Here is a 22,140-nt window from a genome sequence, read left to right as displayed (position 1 = left end):
GTAACTAAGTAATTAATTACTTTTGAAAATAAGTAATCAGTAAAGTAACAGGATTACTTTTTTGGGGAAGTAATCAGTAATTAGTTACTGATTACCTTTTTCAAGTAACTTGACCAACACTGCCTGTCAACAACGAAATGAAACTAAAAGGGTGATAAGTGTTAAGATGCACCGCCAACCGATTCTGACCGAGTACATGATGAACTGGGAGAGAGTCCCCTCTCAAAAACCATATGTTAGCTGTAGCTAGTTTATCATTACAACTTGTGGAGACGTTTTATACCTCGTGTGCATCTACTTGTCACCAAAGCTCAGCTCTGAATCTGGCAATCTGAGCTGCATCTCTGGCCAAGAAAACACAAAATCATTATCTACACGCTCATCACTAACTTGACATGGTAGATCTGTGAACAAATCCAATTTCTCTCCAAAATAACGCCTCTAACAAGAGCCAGCAGCGTGGCAGCACGTCTCACACGATCACAATGTCATACGAGTCAAGTGCTGCTCAGCCATTACTCGAGACATCTCGTCGGGGAAACTGACCGCAGATCCAGTCGTCGCCCGTGGCCTTGGCTGTTCCTTTGTCGTGGGCTAATGTAAGCACGAATGTACACTCGCCTCCTCAGGCCGGATGCTGGTCTCTACCCTTCGGATCACAAGTTCAATTAATTTCACAGTCGGCGGCACCCGCAGTCATTTCACCGGGGCCTGTTGTCTGGAGCTGGAGAAAAATGGGAAGAATATGATGCGCCCAGAGTCAAAGCCGCTCAGCTGCTCAGCCGCTCAGCGCCTCCTCCTCCTCCTCTCTATCCACTGCACCCATGAAGGCTCCAATCGCCCGGAGCCACATCTTATCAGATAGTGCCACGGCTGTGCAGCATATTAAAGCTCATATCACGACGATAAGGGGAGATGAGACGGATTCATGCATCATTACTACTCTGTAAAGACATCTCTTTTCCATCTCATACAGCAGAAATGTTGGAATTTAGGAGAAAAAATGCAGTTCATTAAGGAGTTTGAGCTAATTCACAGTCTGCTGGATCAAATGGCTGTTGGATTCTCACACAAATAAATAAACCAGCGACTGCTTCAGACGTGAATGGAGGTCACGTAAACTCTGCATCATAACACAAACATTTAAGAAGCAATATAGTGGAATAGCTCCACTGCAGACACCCAAAACAGCTCGATATGCTGCCCTCAGTTTACCATTTTATTCATCAAAGCAAACATGGTCTCACAGAAATGTTTTCATCAGGACTGTGAGGCTCCGATTTGCACTCAGTTATTATGAATGACTACATTCACAAGACACCTATGAGTGAAAGGGGTATAACTTGCACCTATCAATACAGAAATCACTGCATAATTACAGCTTCACGTAGACGCTCCTATTGGCAAAGTTCAAATGTGTCAGAGCTGCGAGGACTACTTGACTGGTTTACTGGCAAAAAGTAATTGCAACCATATTGATAATCAATTGCAAATGATTAAAAATGCCAAACATTTGATAATTGGAGCTTCACATGTAGAAAATCACTAGGTTTAGATAATTGTTTGGCAAGCTAAACCAACTAACGATGTCTCTTTGTGCACTGCAACTTAAATCTTTGACTATTTTATGAGATTTGAAGTCAGCTTAGTACAGAAAATTAGCAGATTGAGTTTAACAGCTAACAAAGTTTATGTAACTATTAGTAAATAAGTATTTGTTAAAGTGTTAATTTCGTATTATTAGTTAATAATTATTCATCCGTAATTCAGTCCTGCTATTTTGCACGGCTTCCTCTTCTTCCTATCCAGAGCATCTTCCGGTGTGCCTTTCGCAGCCTTCATATTGTCTTTGATTCGGTCCTGCCAGCGCTTTTTTGGCCTTCCTCACGGCCTGTTGCCGCCCGTTTCTAATCGTTGGGCTGAGTTCTCATTGCAACGGACAACATGGCTGTACCATCAAATCCTCGACTCTCGCATCTTGTCCGTGATCAGCACCACTCCCCATCGTTTCCTGATGTCTTCGTTCATCACTCGGCCAAGTCGTTTGAGCACTTTGACTCTGTGTGCCACTGGGTGCACGGCTGACTTGTAGACTTTCGTCTTGAGATGAATTGGCATTCTCTTGTCGCACAGGACTCCAGTGACCTGATGCCACCAGTTTCGCAGTCCGAGGTGACGAGGGACCCGAGGTATTTGAATTGGGTGACTTTGGTCAGTGGCTCGCTGTTGATGGTGCCGTCAGTTTGGGGGCTGTATTCGAGGTACTCAGTCTTCTTAATAATTAATCCGTAATTGTTAAGTATTAATTAAAATTTAAGTATGGATATTGTGTCAATAAGGCACATATGATAATATGATAAATAAGTAATAATTATTGTTATTTTATGCAATGCGTGACCACAGCATTCTTGCCATTTAAAAATGATCTGTTGATACTGGGAGAACAATATTATTGTGTTTTTTTATTTTGCCACAGTAATGATGAAGTGGAAAGCAGACACCATGACAGCCCTGCTTGGAACAAGAAAACTGAATTACACTTGTGTTTACTTCTTTCGACAGGCTTTTGGCCTTCAGCTGCACGCTTAATCACTGCAACTGCATTGTATCAGCGGCACTCACACTCTCACAAACAAAACTTCACACTTGTGTAAGCACTGATTTGCAAGTGTGTGTGATCAGAAAACTTCAGACAAAAAAAAGAAAAAATACAGAGTGATAGATGGAGACTCTGTCTCATCACTGGTTGGCTTTTAAAAGAGTTATTGAAACACACTTGTGTCTAAAAATGTCATTTTAGGAATCTAATGCATGAGTCTATATGCATACTGCTTATGACTTGAGACAGACTTATTTTAAGGGTGACCTGGTTTCACTTTTCCTTTGCATATCTATAGTGCTGGTTAAAAAAATGCAGATATGGCCTTAAACCTCTGTGTCCTCTGTGAACTGTCCTCTTGTGGCACTGGAGCCTACCCATGAGGCACAAGGGCACTCCCTGGACACGGCTCTTTAACAGGACCTGAATCCAGACAAAACCCCAGCTGGACCTGTCCCCAACCTTTTTACTGCGATGCCGTGGGCTGCGCATCAGCTCAGTGGCACGCACTTAAATTAACACTAATGCTGATAGCTCTCTGCAAACCACATTACACTCAATGATGAATGAGTCCAACATCCGTAAATATTGTAATGAACCATCATGCATTCCTGCAGGCACCCAGCTTGCGTCGACTCTAATGAGCACTCGGAAAAGTGGCCACACGGCTTGTTGAAACACCCCTGATAGATGCATCGCATTATGGGCAAAAAGGCCACCTTTAGTAGAAGTGAATTCACCCTGCTCCCCTTTGGTTTCCTTCTTTAACATTTCTCATTCTGTCTCTTAGCCTCTCTGTCATGCAGGGCTGTGTGTGCTGGTTGCTTTTCCAGGACAAAACACAAGGGATGATACTAATCGCAGACCTCTCAGTGCTACCCACTCACAGCTTATACACCTCAGATTTGCTGTGTAGTAAGCCTTGAACTCTCTGTCACAGTGTGCTGCAGTACGGCAGCTGAATTTTTCATACTGCTTCACATCTGTGCTTTTTAAAGAGCTGGATTTATGAATGAAGCCTGGTCTGTGAGCGAGTCTTCGTGCGTGCATGTGTGAGTGCATGTGTGTGTGGGTGTTATCTCTCAAGTTATTCAAGTTAGGTTTGCCCAAAGGGTCACGGGAAATCTGTGGGCAGCTCTGTTCACACAAAACATGCAGAGGCACTGACTAACGAAGCATTTAGAGCAGAAGACTCAACCTGAAGACGAGCTGCAAATGTAATTTCTGATGATGATTTACATACAATTAGCATCATTTTGTGAAAGCTAGCCACTGGTCGCAATTTGACAAGAAGCACCAGTAAAACGAGCGAGGAGCGGGAAGAGTGGGAAGATTTCACGAACACGAATCACATCTCTGCCCAACTGCAGGCTGATTTGTTTGGACAGGATTTGTCTCTGATGAGTTCAGTGCGCTTTAACAAAGCTGTTTATGTAATGTGTGCGAGCGCCTATCAGAAAACACTTGTGCTTCTACATAGATACTTCAGTCGACCAAAGTTGCATTTTAACACTGTCAATTATGCATCTTAAGATGGCTCAAATATTTTAAAAACGTTTTAAAATGCTTTATTTTGTCTAAGAAGGATATTAATAATATTTAAATCCTACATACATCTTAAAGTACACTATCAGCTTCTACTGTAGGTGTTCCAAGGTCATTTCTAGGACTCCCCTCAGAATGTCCTGAGGTGAACAGACTCAGCTGTTCACTATGATAATTTGAGCATTCACTCTTTTTCCCCACAGTTATATTTGGCAAATTTTGGATATCATCTGGAGGTAAGCAATATGGGGCGAGACCCTGCCGCAAGTGGAGGAGTTTAAGTATCTCGGGGTCTTATTCACGAGTGATGGGAGAAGGGAGCGGGAGATTGGTGCAGTGGCTGCAGTGATGCGGACAAGTGAACATTTTGTCCTCAGAGTTGACGCAGGAACAATGTGATAGCTAGATAACTGGCCGCCAAACCTGCAGCTCTTGTGGGATGTTTCCAGTCTGAAGTGGTCAGTATCTATCAAAAGGGGTCCAAGGAAGGAGCAGTGGCGAACCAGTGATCCAGCATCTGTGGTGCGTGCTGGACAAACAAGTCAGCATATGTCCAATGAAATTGTGGTCCCACCTCACAACATCAAGGACTTGAAGGATGTGTTGCTAATATCTTGGTGCCAGATACCACAGCACATCCTCAGGGGTTTGGTGGAGGGTTAGAGCTGTTTAGGCAGCAAATAGGGGATCGACACAATATTAACCAGGTCCCTGATTGGTGTTCAATCTCATATTGCAAAAAGCTCTTTTACATTTATACTAATTATGAGGGAATTTAATGATGAAAGATCCAAAAGCCATCGATCCTTAAATGCATCCTCTACATTATTTATCTCATCTGTTTTTTCCCTGCTACTTGTGCTTCTTACCTTATATTTTTCCATTTACTTACATCAGGGTAGTTAGTTTTCTTTTTACCTTTTTCCCTATTTGCCACAGCGATGTTCTCAAGATTCAAAACACACACTTCTCATCTCGACTAAGGCCGTTCTCTGTTTCCCCAAAGCTTAGTTTTGACGTTTAGCCACGTTTAGCCCATCATTACAATGTCAGCGTGCGCGTCTCTGCTGGTGAAACGAGAGTAAATATTACGAAATGGAGTCCCATTTGTTTTCCAAATGAGCATATTGTCCTTCACAACAGAGACATTAACATTCAGCCTCTCCTCACAACACTGAAACTCTTTTTCTTTATCCTTGGTTGTCAGCTTTTTTCTCGCTTTAATTATTCTATCGCTCTGGCAGCTCTCTGGTCCCATGCAGTCCCTCATCATTGTAAAGGGAGAATACGTCCCGCATGATAAAAGCAACGCTGCCTCGAGCTTGCCTGCCTACTGTACGATAGCTAATTCTTTGCATACCAATACAAGCAGTCCTCTTGGTATTTGCTTGTGGACAGTGTGCTGACTGAAGCATTTCCATGTCCAGCTCTGCAGTGTCCTTGCCCCCTACTCATAATAGATATTGACAGGTGCGGCGCAGATAACACTAATCTGCATCCTAATAGGATTTTACATGTCATAGAGTGCTTTCTCGTCACCACGGCATTCAATTCACAACTTTGTTATGCGGCTAATAGCATTACGGTGGCACAGCCTCCGGCCTTCAAAGGCAAGGATGTGAAAGTGGAGCCTGACTCATTCACAGGTTTGCTGTCTGAGCAGATGAATTAATGCTTATTGGACTCAGCATATGGTCCATTAACAGTCACGATAAAAAAACATGTCATTAATAAAATGCATCAGTGAGAGATTTAGTACTTCAACGAGAGATATATTATCTTAAAGAGCATTTTTCTTTCGTTTCAGCTCAACGATCAGAAGGAAAACAACACTGTGACGCGTTTTAGTGGATTTTCTTAAAACCTTTAAACATCTAAGATAATTGGAATGATCTCAAATTAGATTTGAAGATCGTAACTTTTATCAGCTCTATTCCTTTTTCACAAGATTCTAGTTTCTTCTGAAAATCCCAAATTTATAAATACCATAGGCTGCTTTCTCTTTCTTCCCCTTCTCTTGCTACTATTACAAATACAACCAGCCATTCCCTTCCTGTTGTCCTCAGTGGGTGTCCACCTTTCCATATGACCTCCACACCCAGCTGCTGCCACGTGTCCTTCAGCCATTGTCGGATCATCTTTGTGCCACTTCAACCATGGGGGCCCTGCGGCTTTCTTCTCTCCTTTTTTCTCCTTATCACCTTTTACCGTCAGAGTGTTTGTGTCTGAGCAGTGAATGTGAGTTCATATCCTGTCATAGCGAGCTGCTTCATATGATGGAACTGCAGCACAGCATTCGTGGAGTAATCGTTTAAAGGGCCCCTGTTTTCCAGCTCCATATTTAGATTCTCCTCTAGGGTAGTTTTCCATGATTCAGACTTCAAAACAGAATAGAAAATTAGTGGAAGCCATAATAAATCAAGTTTAATTTGAGCTTTTAGGGACTGTTAATGAACTGTGTTAACTAATGATTTATGTTTGCAGAAACTCACAGTATTGATAAAAGAAAGGCGTGCGGTGAGATCCAGTACAACTGCACTGCAGAAAGTGCCCGTGGAAGGTATTTTTCTCACTCTCGTATGTCTTTGGGATTACATTTAAATTTGGATTCACATTTTTCATAATACTCTTAAAGCCTCCCGTATGAGGCAGTTCTTGGTTATTTTTTCAGTTTAAATGTTTGTGAAGCACTTTGAAATAGCCCTTCTGTGTAAAGACATTTTCCTTCCTTTTATCTTTTACTTGTAACTTTTACCCACATTCAGTCACTACTTCGACTTTTTTCTGCACTTATAAAATTACATACTCTTAATTTAAACATTGACTACTAAACCTGATATTAGAATTCAAAGCGATATACAAAATGTTATACATAAATATGTTCAGACAGATATGCACTAGCCTCGATATCAAAAAGGACAATATATATTTCCAATTTCAGATAAACGGTGTAAGGAAAAGATACGGCGAGAGCTCGGGTTGACCTTCCATTTGGTAAGCTCTCGAGATGTTATTTCAGTGTACAAACAAGCGCTACATAATTCATGAGGAGAGGCTGGATCAGACGAGGTGTTAAGAGGCTATCTGTGTGTGTGTCAGGATGCATGAATGAGTCTCAATATTCAGTTCTCGGCCATGTGGTTGGAAAGACTTGTGGGATTCTCCAAGTGTGAGTTTCATCTAACCACTCTAATCAGGCTCATTAGCCTCCTATTTAATGGACAGGGGAGATAAGGAGACAAATCAATTCATATTGTGCATTTGGCAGCCGCAGATCTCTGCACGGAGACTGCACCATCTCCCTGCTGTTTGGAATCACGCTCATTGAGAAAGTTGCGGATTAGGAAAACGCTGCGCTGACTTGAAATGACTTGATAAAGACCAATCACAGACTGATGCTGCCTGAAAATTGCCCAGAAACAGTCAAATATGTTATTACAAATCAAAAAGGTCACGTACCAGGTTTATCTGGAGGCTGGTTTACATCAATGATTTTAAGAGTTGCACCAGAAATGAACTTCTTAAGGTTTTAGCATACAGGCACTGCAATAAATGCAGTGACCTTTAAGTTATTAAGGTTTGTTATTGCTAAATATTTGCGAACGTTTTTATATTTTGGTGCAACGAAAATGTGATTCACTTGCTACAGATATCTGCATACATTTGACTTTGCACTCTGTACATGAAGTTTTAAGGAATTTTGCATTGCAGCATCACACTGTTGAGGGTACGCAAGTTACAAACTACAGCTTCTCTCACATACTTTTTAGAGCTTTAGAGGTCTGTGTGTACAATTTCTTTTTACCAACATCCTATTTATAATTTCATATCCACATGCAGACTCAGATCCAGTAGCCAATGTTGTGGAAGACATGAATGACGCTTCGGTAACACAGGCCTTGAGGGCGACCCTGCTTTGAATCATTGGTCTCTGTTTCTGGTTTTTGAGTCACACTCTTCAGTTTCACTTTCACTCAGTGAGTAGTTGCTGAGTGTTTGCAGATAAGTTGGCATCTTCCGTGCAAACTGCTGCTGGCAGTCTGCAGTCTCTCTGTAACCAGTGTCACCTAGCAACAGCCAGCAACCACTCAAATGCACATTTTCCCCTAGCAACAGGTGGTTGCCAGGCAGTCAGCGACCACTCTCGAGGCCTGTGTGACAGCGGCCTAACATGACTGTACCATGGGCTTGTATTAAGCTTATACTGAACATCTTGCAGTAAGTTGTACCTTGTTTTTCATCAATGCCAGTGGTCATAAAACTCAGAGACTTGCAGCCCTCTTCACATTTAAGTTTTTGGTAGGCTAGCGACAACCAGGCCTGTGGTGTTTTTCCAAATTCTTAATTTCATATTTCTTGGTGGCTCAAACCAAATTTTATCGCTTATACAAATTTTGGTGACGGTGTGGGCGAAGTTAACACAACGAAGAACGTAACATCGCATTCACAGGGAAATGATGAAATCAAGACAATATATAGGAGAATCAAAAGAACTGAAATTTATAATAAATGCTTTTAAAAAAATCTTAATGTTAATAATGAAGACAGACAAATATTATTATAGCGAGAAAGACTTATTTATGTTCCTGTGACTTTACTTCCAAATTAAATGCAGAAGACTGCAGCTTTTACCTCATTTCTCAATCCAACATGTAAATATAGTGCATTTAAACTGAGTTAAAATAATAGCTGACAGTGTAAGTGTCTCTCACAGACAAATGTTTCTAATGGGCTCTTCTTTTAAAAATGGAGTTTCTATGACAATATAATCCCATGGTGGCCCAGCAATATTATGCAAATAAACCAATTACTCTTTGGAATAAAAGCAGATTCATTTTTCTGCATAAATACACAATGCAAAAATAGTCCATTTAACCTTGTTACCACCTGCTCCTCTCATCTCAGTAAACAACCGCAGCAAAGGCCGTATGACCCTGACATCATGTTGAATATTTTATTCCACCCCACTATGCTGAAAAAAGGTGTCTGATAGTGAGAGTAGCGCAGTTTGCCTTTACAAGATTTGTGCGTTTAGGTTCATATGTAAAGCAGAGCAGGATGAAACGCTGCAGGGATAAGGCACTTGTATTTCGCCCGATGTGATGCCTTGCCTTTGAGTCTCAGCCCTTTGAATGCTCTGATCATCTTAATGGAGCAGGTTTGATGCTGCGTCTACACCTGGATCCCACGCCACGTCTGCCATTTGTATAGATGTGACCAGCTGGGAGATGAGCTGTGGGTTGTAAGTAAGCGTGCAGAAGACGAGACTTGATGAAAAACAAAACAGCTTCTTCTTTTTTTTTTAATCTAGTCGTATTTCCTGTAGAAAACCAGCAGCATTGCCGTGCTCTGTTTCACCACCTGTGAAGACTATACATCAGATGCTGCTGGTAGCCCTGCTGGTTTTAGATAAGTGTTGGGATGGGAACTGGTCTGTGTGGGCAGAACACAGCGGGTCTATCACAGACTTTCCTGCCCTTGTAATAGAAGTCCTGTAGCTCTGTAAGCTCAGTAACTCTGTGACATATAGCGGTCGTGGAACATCTCCGATCTTGTATCTTTTATAAAATAATAAATATGAAGATTGGAAGGAAGCATATTAATCGGTTGAAAGAAACAGTAGCTCTTATCAAAAGGCTTGTTGTCAAACAATTTGCAGTGACAATTTTTTTATTTTAATCTTACTGTAACAAACCACATCTTGTTGTTCATGATGTCGCTCTACAAGGTGAGGAATTCAGTTACCAAACACACAAACACAGGTACATGTTAGGGCTCCTGAAGATATTTATCTATGCCAGAAATGGTGACATCATCACGTTGCCTAGCAACCGCCTACCTATGGGCTGAAACGACTCATTTTTGCACATACAACAGCTTATATAGGCATAATATTTTAATTTCATAATAATAATAATGTTTATATTCACATAACTTGAATTTTATGATATTGATGCTGCTTGTAGCCTCCTAACAACAGAGCATAAGCATGCACTATTGTTAACTCATTCACTGCCATTGACGTCTATAGCCATCAATGGCAGTGAATGAGTCAATGGGTTTAACTCATTCACTGCCAATGGCTGGCAGTGAATGAGTTAAGTTAATGTTGGGAAAAGACTAATTGTGGAACAAACTGTGGTCAAAGCATGTAATGATTGATGAAAAATAACTGCAAAGTCAATAAAAACTGAGTCATTTACCAAAATGTGAGCACAGTCTGGTTTTCCTTTACCACCCTGCACACCAGTCTGAAGGCCGGCAGTGAATGAAATGTTCTTGTTGTTGTTATTTGGACAGTCTTATGTAAATAGGCAGCATCACTTTTGCTTATCATTATGAGTGTAGTGTCGATGCACAATGTAGTAGCTATCGAAAAATGATACCAGCAACATTTTGATTGGTGCCTGTGACCCTCACTGAGCATGAAATCTGCCAGAAAATTGAAGGCTTGGTTGAGCAATAAAAGGCTGTTTTGGTTTAGCAGGTAGCTGAAACGGTACACACTGGGAAAAACAAAATAGATTTACTGTTGAAAAATATTTCCATTTCCAGAAGCGGCAAAAAGAAAAAACGGCAGATTTATAAGAAAAAGACAAGCTGCAGATGCAGATGGTCCTTCAATTCATCTTATTTCACCACCCAGGAGCTCTGAGATGGGTAAATGCCAGAAGGTTTGCTGGGAAACATCCACCGGCTAAATGGGAGACATACTGTACAGCTGAATGGGACATTTATTGGAGTGTAGAATGGGGCACACCCACTCAGTACCAGTAGTGCAACTGTACACACTGACTTCATTGACTATTACTAACAGAATATTTTGCTTCAGAGGAATCAAAATTCTCTAAGAGACTTTCTTTCATCACTAATTCTTTGTTTTAGACCACCTGTCTCCCTTTTAGACTCAAAAATATTATAGTTCTTTTCTTTTAGAGGAGTTTTTTTCATTTCATGCATTTTTTTTCAAGACGCATTCCACAACGACCACAATCTCAACCCAGTGATATTTGGATATTTGTACCAAGACTGTCGAGGAAGCATTAAGCCTATTCAAAATCAGATATCAAAAATAATTACACATTATCAGCTCCAATCACAAACGGTGGCTGCACACTGAGGGGGGAATGCAATCCTTCTGGAAATGATCTTCTATAACCAATAAAATCTCGGTTGCTGGTGCACATCCTTATCTTTCCAGATGAAGTTGGAAACTTTAGAAAGAATTTCAAGCAGCAGCAGCAGCAGCAGCAGGGAGCCGTCACTGGATCCAGAAGGAGCTTGACTCACCACTGATCCCTTTGAATCAATATAAAGCGTCATAGTCTAGTTTGGTAAACATGAGTATGCAATTGGCTGATGTCACCTTACAGGATTTTATTGATCAGTGATTCTCACGTTTGACGTTTTCAGTTACAGCATGCTCAGATTTTCAGCCGCTACGAGCATCTGTAAAGACGAGCCTATATAAGGACTCGGTAATGGAGGCAAACTGGAAAGTGAAACCTACTTGGCACAATTTGACACCCCTCCATTTGTACTCACACTCAGCTACGCAGCCCCATACATGCATAGGCACAGACACACTGTAGGCCTGGAGGGATTAAAGCAAGGGGAGGTGGGAGCGCTGCAGCAGTGCGTCCCAATAAGACAAGGTCACCTTAAGTGGATTGGGATGACGGGGTGGGGAGGTGGGGGGGGTTGGGGAGGTTGGAAGACAATTCCCTCAGGATGAAAACAGGGAGCAACTCATGAAAAAGTAATTAAGCAGGATGCACATCAGTGGATGCCACAGGCGGGGAAAGCAAGGAGAGAGATGAATAAGCCCCGAGGACGAGGGGGATGTTTGTACACAAGATGTCTGGGAGATGTTCGCTAAATGCACACATTGGGACTGTTTAACCTCCGAGATATTACACGTTAGCCTCAGAGTTACAGTGAGTCGACAACTATTCGGGAAACAGCAGTCCAAACATGACTGGACTGTGTTACTGCACGGCTTTTGTGGCTGATTTACTCCATTAAACAGTATTTTAAAGCTGCAGATTTTACTTTACTAGTAGAAAATGATTGCTAATTGTTTTTAAATGTCAACAGCTGGAGGAAAACTCTTGCTGCTTACGGCACCCTTTTCTTTGTAGTCGCAACAATAAATACTGTAGCAACGTTCTCTGTTTCAAAATAGACATTTAAAACTACAGAAAAACTAATGTATGTGTAATAATTGGTAAAGTCATATAACTACTTTTGAAAGAAGTCCATCCATCTACATTCTGCTCCCTATCTGGGTCCAGGATGTGGGGGCAGCCGTCCAACCAGAGATGCCCAGAAACCCCGCTTCCTGTCACCTACACCAGCTCTTTCAGGGGGCCACTGAGGCCTTTCCAAGCCAGCTGAAAGAGACAATCACTCAGGCATGTCATGGGTCTACCCTGGGGTCTCTCCTCTAATTACCAACCCAGAGTGGGCACTCCACCCTTTTCCAGCTGAGAACAATGGTCTCAGACTTGGAGCTGCTAATTTTCATTCTTGGCGCTTCACACTTCACGCTGCAAACCACCCCAGTGAGAGCTAAAGGCCAGCGCCTGATGAAGGACCACACCAGCAGCAAAAAGAGGTGATCTTCAGCCTCTTGGCTCTGCCTAGAAATTCTGTCCATAAAACCATCCAACAGCCAGTGCAAACAGGTTTGACTGAGGACGCAGCGAAAGAAGCTGCCTCTGTAGCTAACTTGTGTAACACCGGTCGTGTACATCCATCCATCCATGGATGGTAGAAAGTCATTTCTAAAAAATGAAATAGCAATAAAAACTTGAAAAATCTACCAAAAAATGTGCTGGACCAACCAGAATAGACAGATTTGTGTCACATCAATGACAATCTGAAGTTTAGATGTAGATCTAAGAACTCTGAGAACAAAGCTGAGCCTTTAATTCCATCACTGAGTCAAATTTCTGATACTGATGCACAAGCCAGTCAAGCTTTCTTTGAATCGTACTGTTATCTAAAGCGCTGCTGATTAATTATTTCAGATAAAAGAAAGAAGGAAAATGCCCTGAATGTCATTTTGATGTCAAATTAAACTCAGAGAAACAGGCTGAACAAAGAAGAGATCTTATTTTGAATTTTCCTTTCCTTTGGGAACATGTTCTTAGACAAAACCTTAAAATCTGTGCTACTTTGATTAAACTGACATTCCTTGACTTGCAAAAGGGAGCGCAAGCGTTTTTACTAAAGGAAGCTTTTCTAAATCAACAATGTAACAGTAGACCCTCTTGTAATTATGATGGAGTTAAACAGGAAAAATCAAATAAACTGAATTATGTTACTTTTGGCCTTAAAATAAACCACTCACCCTGCTTTCTCCTGCCTTATCTCATAACCAGACCTTATACAAAACAAATACAGTGATCACACTTCTGGATAAACCAAAACATGGAGCATCTCAACCAGTTTTATTCAGTTAAAATATTTAGAAACATCAGCTGTTTGCATCTGCTTGACTTGCATATAAACTGATATCTGGAGCTGTTAAGCAGCATCGCTACATATAATCCATCCAGCCTCACTTAGTCACTTTACCACCTGATCCGAGCACTCCTGCAGGCAAACCAGAGATGCTCGTGTGTCTCTGTGGATGCACTCAAAGCTCAGAGAGTCATGTTATATCACAGGTGCATGAATATTAATGACATTATTTGGATCTTTGTTTAACAGCTTGGTGGGACTGACGTACATTCAAATCTGTACTGTTTGTACTGTTCCTGTCACTATAGCACCCCCACACAAACAAAACAATGCTGCACACACACACAATATGGGGCGTAAGGTCAAAGTATTCATGCTTAGATATTGTCTAACGAAGTGATTGGGAATGTCTCATCCAGCCTTTTAGGCCAATAAACGCATCCAGGATGTACCTGAATAGAAAATGGACTTCTAATGAAATAGTTCTTCTTTCACTGATATAATGTGTTCAACTACTGAACCTGGTCTGTGTGACCAAAGCCTTGTATCTCCAACGCTGGTGTGTTTAATGGTAACTGATCCATCGAAGGTGAAGCAGGAAGGACAAAAACTATGATAAATGCAGTAAAAGATAAATAAAGGATGGAGAAAAGTAATGGAGAATGCATCGTGACAATCTAGAAAGAGTGAAAGAAAGGAACAAACTGAAAACTAAAAGAGGAATACAGGAAGAATAACACAAGGGAGAAAGGGAGAGAGGAAGCAATGAAGGAAGCAAGACCAGAAAAGGAAGGTAAGGAGAACAGAAAGAAAGGGGAGGAAGTAAAGAATGAAATGTGTAAAATTCCTCCAAACGGTCTCTGACTACAACAGAACTTGAGTAAATGAACTTTCCACCTCTTCACATGAACCAGAATTAAGGACGTGATGTCTGCCTGGAACAGCTGACCTGTGCAGATGTTCGCTGTGGATGATCTTTGCTAAAAACAAATAAATAAATAAATGTTTTTGGAGCAGATTTGGAGCCAGGGCAGGATGCAGTCAGCTGTGACACGTGCACATCTGTCAGCCTACTTCCTCCTGACAGTAGCCGTGTGTTCGGGAAGTGTGTGTGTGTGTGTGTGTGGGGGGGGGGGGATCCCGCCGACAGCCAGCTGTTAAACGAAGACACGTATGATGGAAGCTGACAGGACCTCCGCTTTGAAGTGACAGCTACCGCCATCAGGCTGCTAAAGCGTGTCAGCTAATAGGTGCAGTGAGAGGGTGACAGGTACAGTCAGGAGAGGGTCGCTGCCTCAGACAACAGCTGAAGTGTTACTCTTTAGTTAGAGGGATTCATCCAGTTCATGAAAGCTGACGTTTCCAGCTTTCAGAACTGCTGTTCAGTATTTGCTTTAATGACATGCGCATGCTAGCTTCACTTTCAGCATTTCTGTTGACTCATTTTGTGTCTTTTGAAATCGATTTGCTTCTTTCATAATATTTCCAAGTAGAGTTTCTGCATTACCTCCAACTTCTTCAGTGTGCTACTGTAAGGGAGCTTCAAGGCTGAGATTTTGCCAGTTCCCAACAATAGATGTCAACAAATTCATTATCAGTGGCAACAATTTCGCTTTACTCTTAGATTTTAAGGTTTTTCTGTGTCTGTTAAATGAAAAGCTTTTACGCATTCTGCTATATTTTATTTGGTGTTGGTTCTGTTGCTTCGGAGCAAGTCCTTCTTATCTCAAGTTAGCCTCAGGGGAAAATACTGTACTGTGCAAAAGTCTTGAGCCACCCCTCATTTCCTTTTTTTTTTGCTTCCAAGGAGCCGGACGTTGTTGTATTTTTTTTAGTGCTCTCCAGCAGGAGATCTACAGGGTTTCTGAAGGTGTTTCCAAAATATTCTGTGGACACTGTTTGTTTGTTTGTTTGTTTGTTTGTTTTTTCCTGTTAGTCATTTAAGCATTAAAAAGCCACTTAAGTCAAGGAAAGATAGTATTGAGTTCACACAGACGGCAAAGAACCAACTTTAAAACAGCTATTTAGGCACATTGTTGTTAACAGCCTGATGCTTAAACACATGATTCGTTAGTTTTTTTGCAAAAGAAAATAATCTAGCTTCATAAGAATGAAATTGCATTTTGTCATTAGCTGAAATGTGTCAGCACGGTGTGCAATGTGCCCTTAAAAAAACTGAAAAAACGTATGTACAATAACATCCTGCACACATTTCCCATTTTTCTAGCAGAATATAAAGAAATGAGGGGTGGCTCAAACCTCTTGCACAGTCCTGTACATAAAACATTCAGTGGTCATTAATACATTTAAAAAGATAATTTTTAAATTGATTAATTATCATCTCTGATCTTTATATCTGGGTTTTATTGAAAAAGCGTATCTTTTACGTATGTATATTAAGGTTTAGAGATAAATGTTCACATACATAGAGTGAAGTTGCAAACAATTTGCAATTTGAAGTCCTTTCTTGAGCTTTTCTTTATGTTGAGTACTGAGTTTTTCTCGGTATTTTTACAACAATCAATAATTTTACAATAATCCAAATGTAATCTTTCCAGACAGACACACACTTATTCGCTGGTTTTAGCTCAGTGAGAGTCTGTGCAGACATAACCGAGACGAGTTTCAGCGTTTCTCAGGTGACATGTTAGGACTGCGAGCTGGTCAACTCGACTGGTCCAAATTTAACTTGTTCAGGTTGAGTGAAGCTGAATGATCCAGAAATGTTCTCCCCTTTTTAACGACACTAGACTTTTTTTTTTAATCTCACAAAGCCATTTCCACTGCACTGTCGCTCTCTCTGTCGCTCTCTATCACTGGGACTCGAAACCTATCAGGTTACAATCATCAGTTCAATCACCAGTCCTCCTGCCACCACACTTTCTAAAGGAGAAACACCTCTTGGCACATCATTGTCACTTAAAAAGACAAGCTTTCAACAAAATGTTCTTCATGGGTCTGAATTGCAGTCTCCTGAGAATTCGGATCAGTTATGATGTTAAAAGTGAGAACTTCAAAGATGAACCACACATTTTAGGTTTAAGAACTGGAAAGGATTCAATAGCAGATTCAACATTCAATAATAGAACATAAGACAAAAGACACGATTAAGAAGCAAGTATTTTCCCGATCAAAGTCACATAAAAGTCACTCATCACGTCCTGCAGCCTCGATCTTCTCTAAACGTTACCCAGCAGAGCTGTGTGTCAGAAACCAAATGTCCAAATGAGTCACGTTGGACATTAAGCACACTTCACCCTCCCAGCTCCCTCGTGCAAATAGAGCAGGTAATTATCTGGATAACTCACAGTCAGAAAGTGGGTGACATGCGACTCATCGCCATAAGCAAATTCAATATTTCCAGTAGTAATAAAACATCTGATACAGAGGATCATCTGCTGCGTGACACAGCTGAGAAAGGGCCATTTCAACCTGATTCTCCAGGAATTCACATGTGAAAACAACTAATCACATGTTAACTCAACAAAAGAAGGAAAAACAAACAAACTTCAGACTGTGAACCTTTCACTTACCTTCCCGACTGCTGAAAAGTGTTAACCCCTGGCTAGACTCTCACTTATAAGCATCAAAGCAGCCCTGTTAACGTCTGACATCCTCACCTGTGCGTAGAGGTCATACAAATAAAGCCGACCAGTGTATTCATTCAGAGCTGCTGTCAAACAGCCACCAGCAGAAATCCAAGGGCTCTGAGAACCACCTCCCATAGAATAAATAAAATATTACAACTCTGGCACAGTACACCCGGTGACTGAGCTGTGATTATCGGCCAAGGGCACTCCACTGATCCGTGTGTGTGTGTGAAGTGTGAGCAACTTCTCTTATCAGGTGTGAGCAGAAAACAGGTTGTGTGGCTGGAAAATGGAAGATTTAGAGAACATACCGTAGGACATGGGGATGTCCAGATCGCCCTGCCAGGACATCTGCCCCGATTCGTCTATGGAGTGCTGCGCTATAAAAACACAACAGGCCTCTTGTTTACGGCTCATTCTTAATCTAATGCTCCTTACAGGACAATAGGAGGGAAATCTACAACTGTGCCATGCTACGTTCACACTGGCTGCCTACAGAGTTGGAAAGTGTTACTTTGTCATTGGAAGTGTGGATTTAATCATAGATAAGAAATGTGTGTCTGTGTGGGAACTTTGCAAGATGTCACTTAAAGCCATTATGAATTGTAGCGTCCAGTTTCCACTGAGCTGAAACAAAAGTCACATTCTTTGACTTTTTTTTTTACTGCGCAGTCCTGCACACAGTCATTTGGCAGAAAGAGCTCGACAGCACGGCACAGCGAGTGAAATGATTGTTATTCTGCACTTCACTGTACTGTGAAGTGAAAAACAGATAATGAGGATGGACTACCTTTCAAGTGGCCACGTCCAAGTGTGACAAACCCAGAGGAGATGAAGTTGTGCATGTCTTGGCCTCCGCTGCGCAGGTTCTCTTTTCCGTAATGTCCTGGTGAGACAAAGATTGTGGAAAATTAATATTTCAGCAACAAATTTGAGAGTTTAAAGGACGTGCTGTGTACTGTGCCTCAAGTTGAGACACAGGCTTCGTGATGCAGACTCAGATAAGCTGACATCATCTGTTTCACAACTCAAAAGGCAGTTGCATCATCATGTTAAGACTGACAACTGTTAAGTGAATCCTTCCCTGCTGTTACTGATCTCTTCATTTGTTCGATCCTCTACTGGTGAATATCTTAGTGTTCGGAGGACCTAAGGAAGATACACAAAGTGTCTGACATATTTCACATTCAGTTATTTTCCAAGTTTGTCGTCACTGTTGGAGCAGCAGAGCTGCTCGATATCCTGGATTCTCCAAAGATTATGAAAAGTTACATGAAAAGTAAAGGAAAACATGGATTATTGTGCACTTCTTGGGCCAGCTGGCATTCAAAACATTCATATTGTGACAATGGTGACTTTTTAGTATTCATAGTTGCAAGTGTGCTGTGAAGTCTCATTCATTTTTCCTCTAATAACATTATGAGACTCACAAGTTGAAAACCTTGGCCAACAGAAATCCTGCAGATTACATCGATGCGAAAACGGAACCAAACAAATGGTAAAATATTTGAAATCTTTCGAATATTTGTACATGCACGTGAACTAAAAGACCGTACTTTAGTTTAAAATGTCATTTAATTTTGAGAGCCATCTGAAAATCTACAAAAAAAAGTCCCAAACAACTTTTGAATTCTGGTTCTGTTTTGTGAGCAGCAATGACAGTAACAATGTTACTCAAGATAATTAAAATGACTGAAGTCAGATAAATTGGACCAACGAATGCCGAAACACACTTTTCCTCTTCAGAGTCAGTCGCTCACTCCTTCACAGATCACTGCTCTCAAGACAGTTTGCTATTGGCTACCAGAGCAACATCGCCAAAGTTCAACTCACCTGAATTTACTTGACCCCCTCAGGTAAATCCATTGATTAAAAACGCTCTATTGGAAAGAATTTAACAGAAACATTTCACCATGTTAAATGCTGGTGTGGCTGCGCTTCTGAACTAAGGAGAGTCTGCAGTGAATTCCCAGCTGTTTCTGCCATTTTATAAAAGAGCAGCCGCAGATGACAAGAATACTAAACAGGGATAAAATGGCAAAACTGGCAAAACTGACTCTCAGGTGGGTTGATTAGCTTGTCAATATGCATTGCTTAAGGATGCCAGAAATGAAATCAGCAGATTTCAAGGTTTCATATTTCCTCTTTTCAGTGGCCCTTTGTTTTTTCTGAAGTAGCTGAAAGCCTTTGATAAAACTGCAGAGGTTTTGGAACCTTAGTAAGGACAGAACTGGGTTTTCATATAATTCAGACTAGATTAAAGTCTTTAAGACTTTTGGAGGCGTATGTGTAAGAATGACCAATGCTAAAGCTTAAACCCCGTTTGTGTTAAAAGATCTGTAATCGGTGATTTCCCCTCATCGGGATGAACACGGGTGTAACTGAGAGCCTGGTGTGAACACAAAGGAGCAACACAAGGTGTCTGCTAGCACCGTGGCAGTGTTGAGTGTTCCTGTCTCCCACAAAGCTGCCTAAAAGAAAATGAAAAACGGCAGCATTAATTAACAGATGAAAACGTTTTTAAAAAAAAAAAACATGCAAACTCGTAGAGGTGGTTCATCAAACAGCTTCTCCTCCTCCTCCTCTCTGCTCTCGGTTCGCACCTCTCTGCATTAACTAGCAAAGAGTTAAATGCCTATTTCTCCAAAGAGCCACTTCAAAGTCAATAACATCACTCAGACCTTTGGGCCAGGGGAAGCGGAGATCGAACAGCATTTCAAATTATCATAATGAGAAGAAACAAGTGGGAGCATTAGGCCTGGTCTTCATCACGCCTCGGCAACACAGCTCGTTTGTTTCCTTTTATCAAACCCAGAGGATGACTAAAGCCTGATTACTGACGCACTTTGACCACCACTGTTAGTTTGAGACCTTGAAAGAAATCAGGAAATATCCGAGGATGGGAGGCAGCATTTTTCACTCCTTTTAGTGCCTGATTTTTAATACTGCTCTCTGTGCAGATATGAATGCTGTACTATAGCTATGTTTATTTTTTCTCACAGGGTGAAATGTTGATGATTCACAAGTTCTGTACACTCAAAGGAAAACACCTAAAACACTAAAACCATGAGCTGGAGACGCTCACCATGATATAAATTGCTCCTGCGAGGCAGCCTGAGCCTAAAGCCGCTTCGATTTATTATTTTATTTTATTTCTACTTGATGTGTTTGCAAACTTTGAGGAAAACACTGTATGACTCCCTCTATTTCCATGACTCCACTCATTGACAACAAACTCCAGCCTGAAATAGTTTGGCTTACTCTTATTTAGTTTTAAAGGGTTACTTACAGCAGCAGGATCCATATGAGTGTCACCAAAGCAAAATGGTTCCCACACATTTGTTATACTTGGAATACCAAATATAGTGGTATCTTCATTTTTTTTTTTACAATTGTTAATTATTCCTGAAACTGAGATGGAGTGTGTCAGGACCTAAAAGTGTGACATTTCACCTCCATGAAATATAGAGAAGCATAAAAGGGCATCGACATGTTGAGTTGCACTGCAGCTGCTGGGAAGTTTAAAAACATGTCGCTTTAAGGTGTGTTCTGGCCAAAAACTAAGGTTAACCTTGTTTCCTTTGGACATATGTTACTGCTACAGATAATGCACTAAATATACAATGTTTTAATATTTGTCTTCAGGCCAGCTTCTTGCTGTTATCATGTTCCAGTTTTGCTCCAAATAGTTCTAGGTCAAAATTCTAGGGACATTTCAGATTTCGTTACCACTGGACAGAAATAAACAGACTATTTCCCCCAGTTTGCTAAGCTAATCTAACAGATGCTGGTTGCAGAGATTGATATCCTATATAAACAGATGAAAATGGTATCAGTCACCTGATTAAACAAATAAACAAAATCAAACTCTTTATTCAGAGCAGCATTTGTCTTTTTCCTCAAAAACCATCTGCGTGCAGAAAATGTTTTCTCTTGCATTGTTCAAAGCCTCTGAATCTGCTCACCAGGACAGCCGATTCATCTGGCATCTTGACCTGACACCGAGGTTTCTAGTTTGAAAAGGTGATTGTGCTCATTAGTCCTGCAGGAGGATGTACAATTACCCATATGAGCAAAAATCAAATGTCCCTCACCTACAGAAAACCTTCAGAGAGGAGGCAACAACAGACTGAAGATGGAAACATGGTGCAAGGTGTTGACAGTTTTGTCAGGTAGCAGTCCCATGCACCACCTTTGGAGCGCTGACAGTGAGCCAGGCCTTATTAGCCCATATCAGTGCTGGGCCACACTAATTCTCTTGTGGCTGAATGTGAACAAATCCCTCCAGCCAGGGTTAAAAATGCGGTGCAACGTTTTCTCGGGGGAGTGAAAGCTGTTAAAGCAGAGGATTAATGTCTTTTGTATTCACCACAGTGGGTTCCTTCCCATATACAGTTATATCTGAATGTCAAGTAAAATAACGGAGTACAAGTATAATACATATAATACAGACACAGTTTTTTGCTACTCTTCAAGCAAACTGATGCAATGACATCATCTTTTGAAAGTTTCAGCCCAAAGTTGTTTCCATCAAAACTAAGATGAACCCAGTTGCTGTAAGTGTCCTGAAAGGATGATTTCATTCTCCGTGTGGAAAGTGTGGAAGACATTTGTCGCCTATTTTCGCAGAAACATAGAAACTTTAGAGGACAAAATGAGAGTAGAGAACAAAACTTTAGGAAATTGAAGTGATAATGCTCACTCTGGGACAGTTCTGGAGGGGTACTATCCTCACCAGAAGACACACTCCATCACCATCATATCTTGGTAGGCTATAATACAGTTTCTCCTCCGGAACAGCAAGTGCGATTTGCTCATAACGCACTGCTGATGTTTCGAGTTCACATCCAGAACACAACTTGCTACACGTCATAAACCTCTTTTAATGAGTTTTCCCCCCTTTTTTCCAACTCTGTCCTTTTTTTGGGGGAGATATGA

General features: G+C 41.1%; 1 protein-coding gene across 3 annotated transcripts in view; it reads right to left on the bottom strand.

Moving 5' to 3' along the window:
• shisa6a (shisa family member 6a) overlaps positions 1-22,140 on the bottom strand; it is an 84,565-nt gene that overhangs the window by 52,321 nt on the left and 10,104 nt on the right. For all 3 annotated transcript variants that reach the window (XM_085272142.1, XM_085272140.1, XM_085272141.1), the window contains exons 4-5: positions 17,993-18,088; positions 17,514-17,582 (exon numbers count right to left, since the gene is read on the bottom strand). In XM_085272142.1, coding sequence (XP_085128268.1) covers positions 17,514-17,582; positions 17,993-18,088 — 165 coding nt within the window. The remainder of the gene's footprint in view (positions 1-17,513; positions 17,583-17,992; positions 18,089-22,140) is intronic.

This window comes from Mchenga conophoros, linkage group LG4, assembly GCF_057382185.1.
Source record: "Mchenga conophoros isolate Kocher_MC1m ecotype Shallow Benthic linkage group LG4, M_conophoros_male_GT1.1, whole genome shotgun sequence".
In the NCBI taxonomy this organism is placed as follows: Eukaryota; Metazoa; Chordata; class Actinopteri; order Cichliformes; family Cichlidae; genus Mchenga; species Mchenga conophoros.
Note: the sequence above shows the minus strand (reverse complement) of the source record. Positions and strands in the feature narration are given on the sequence as shown.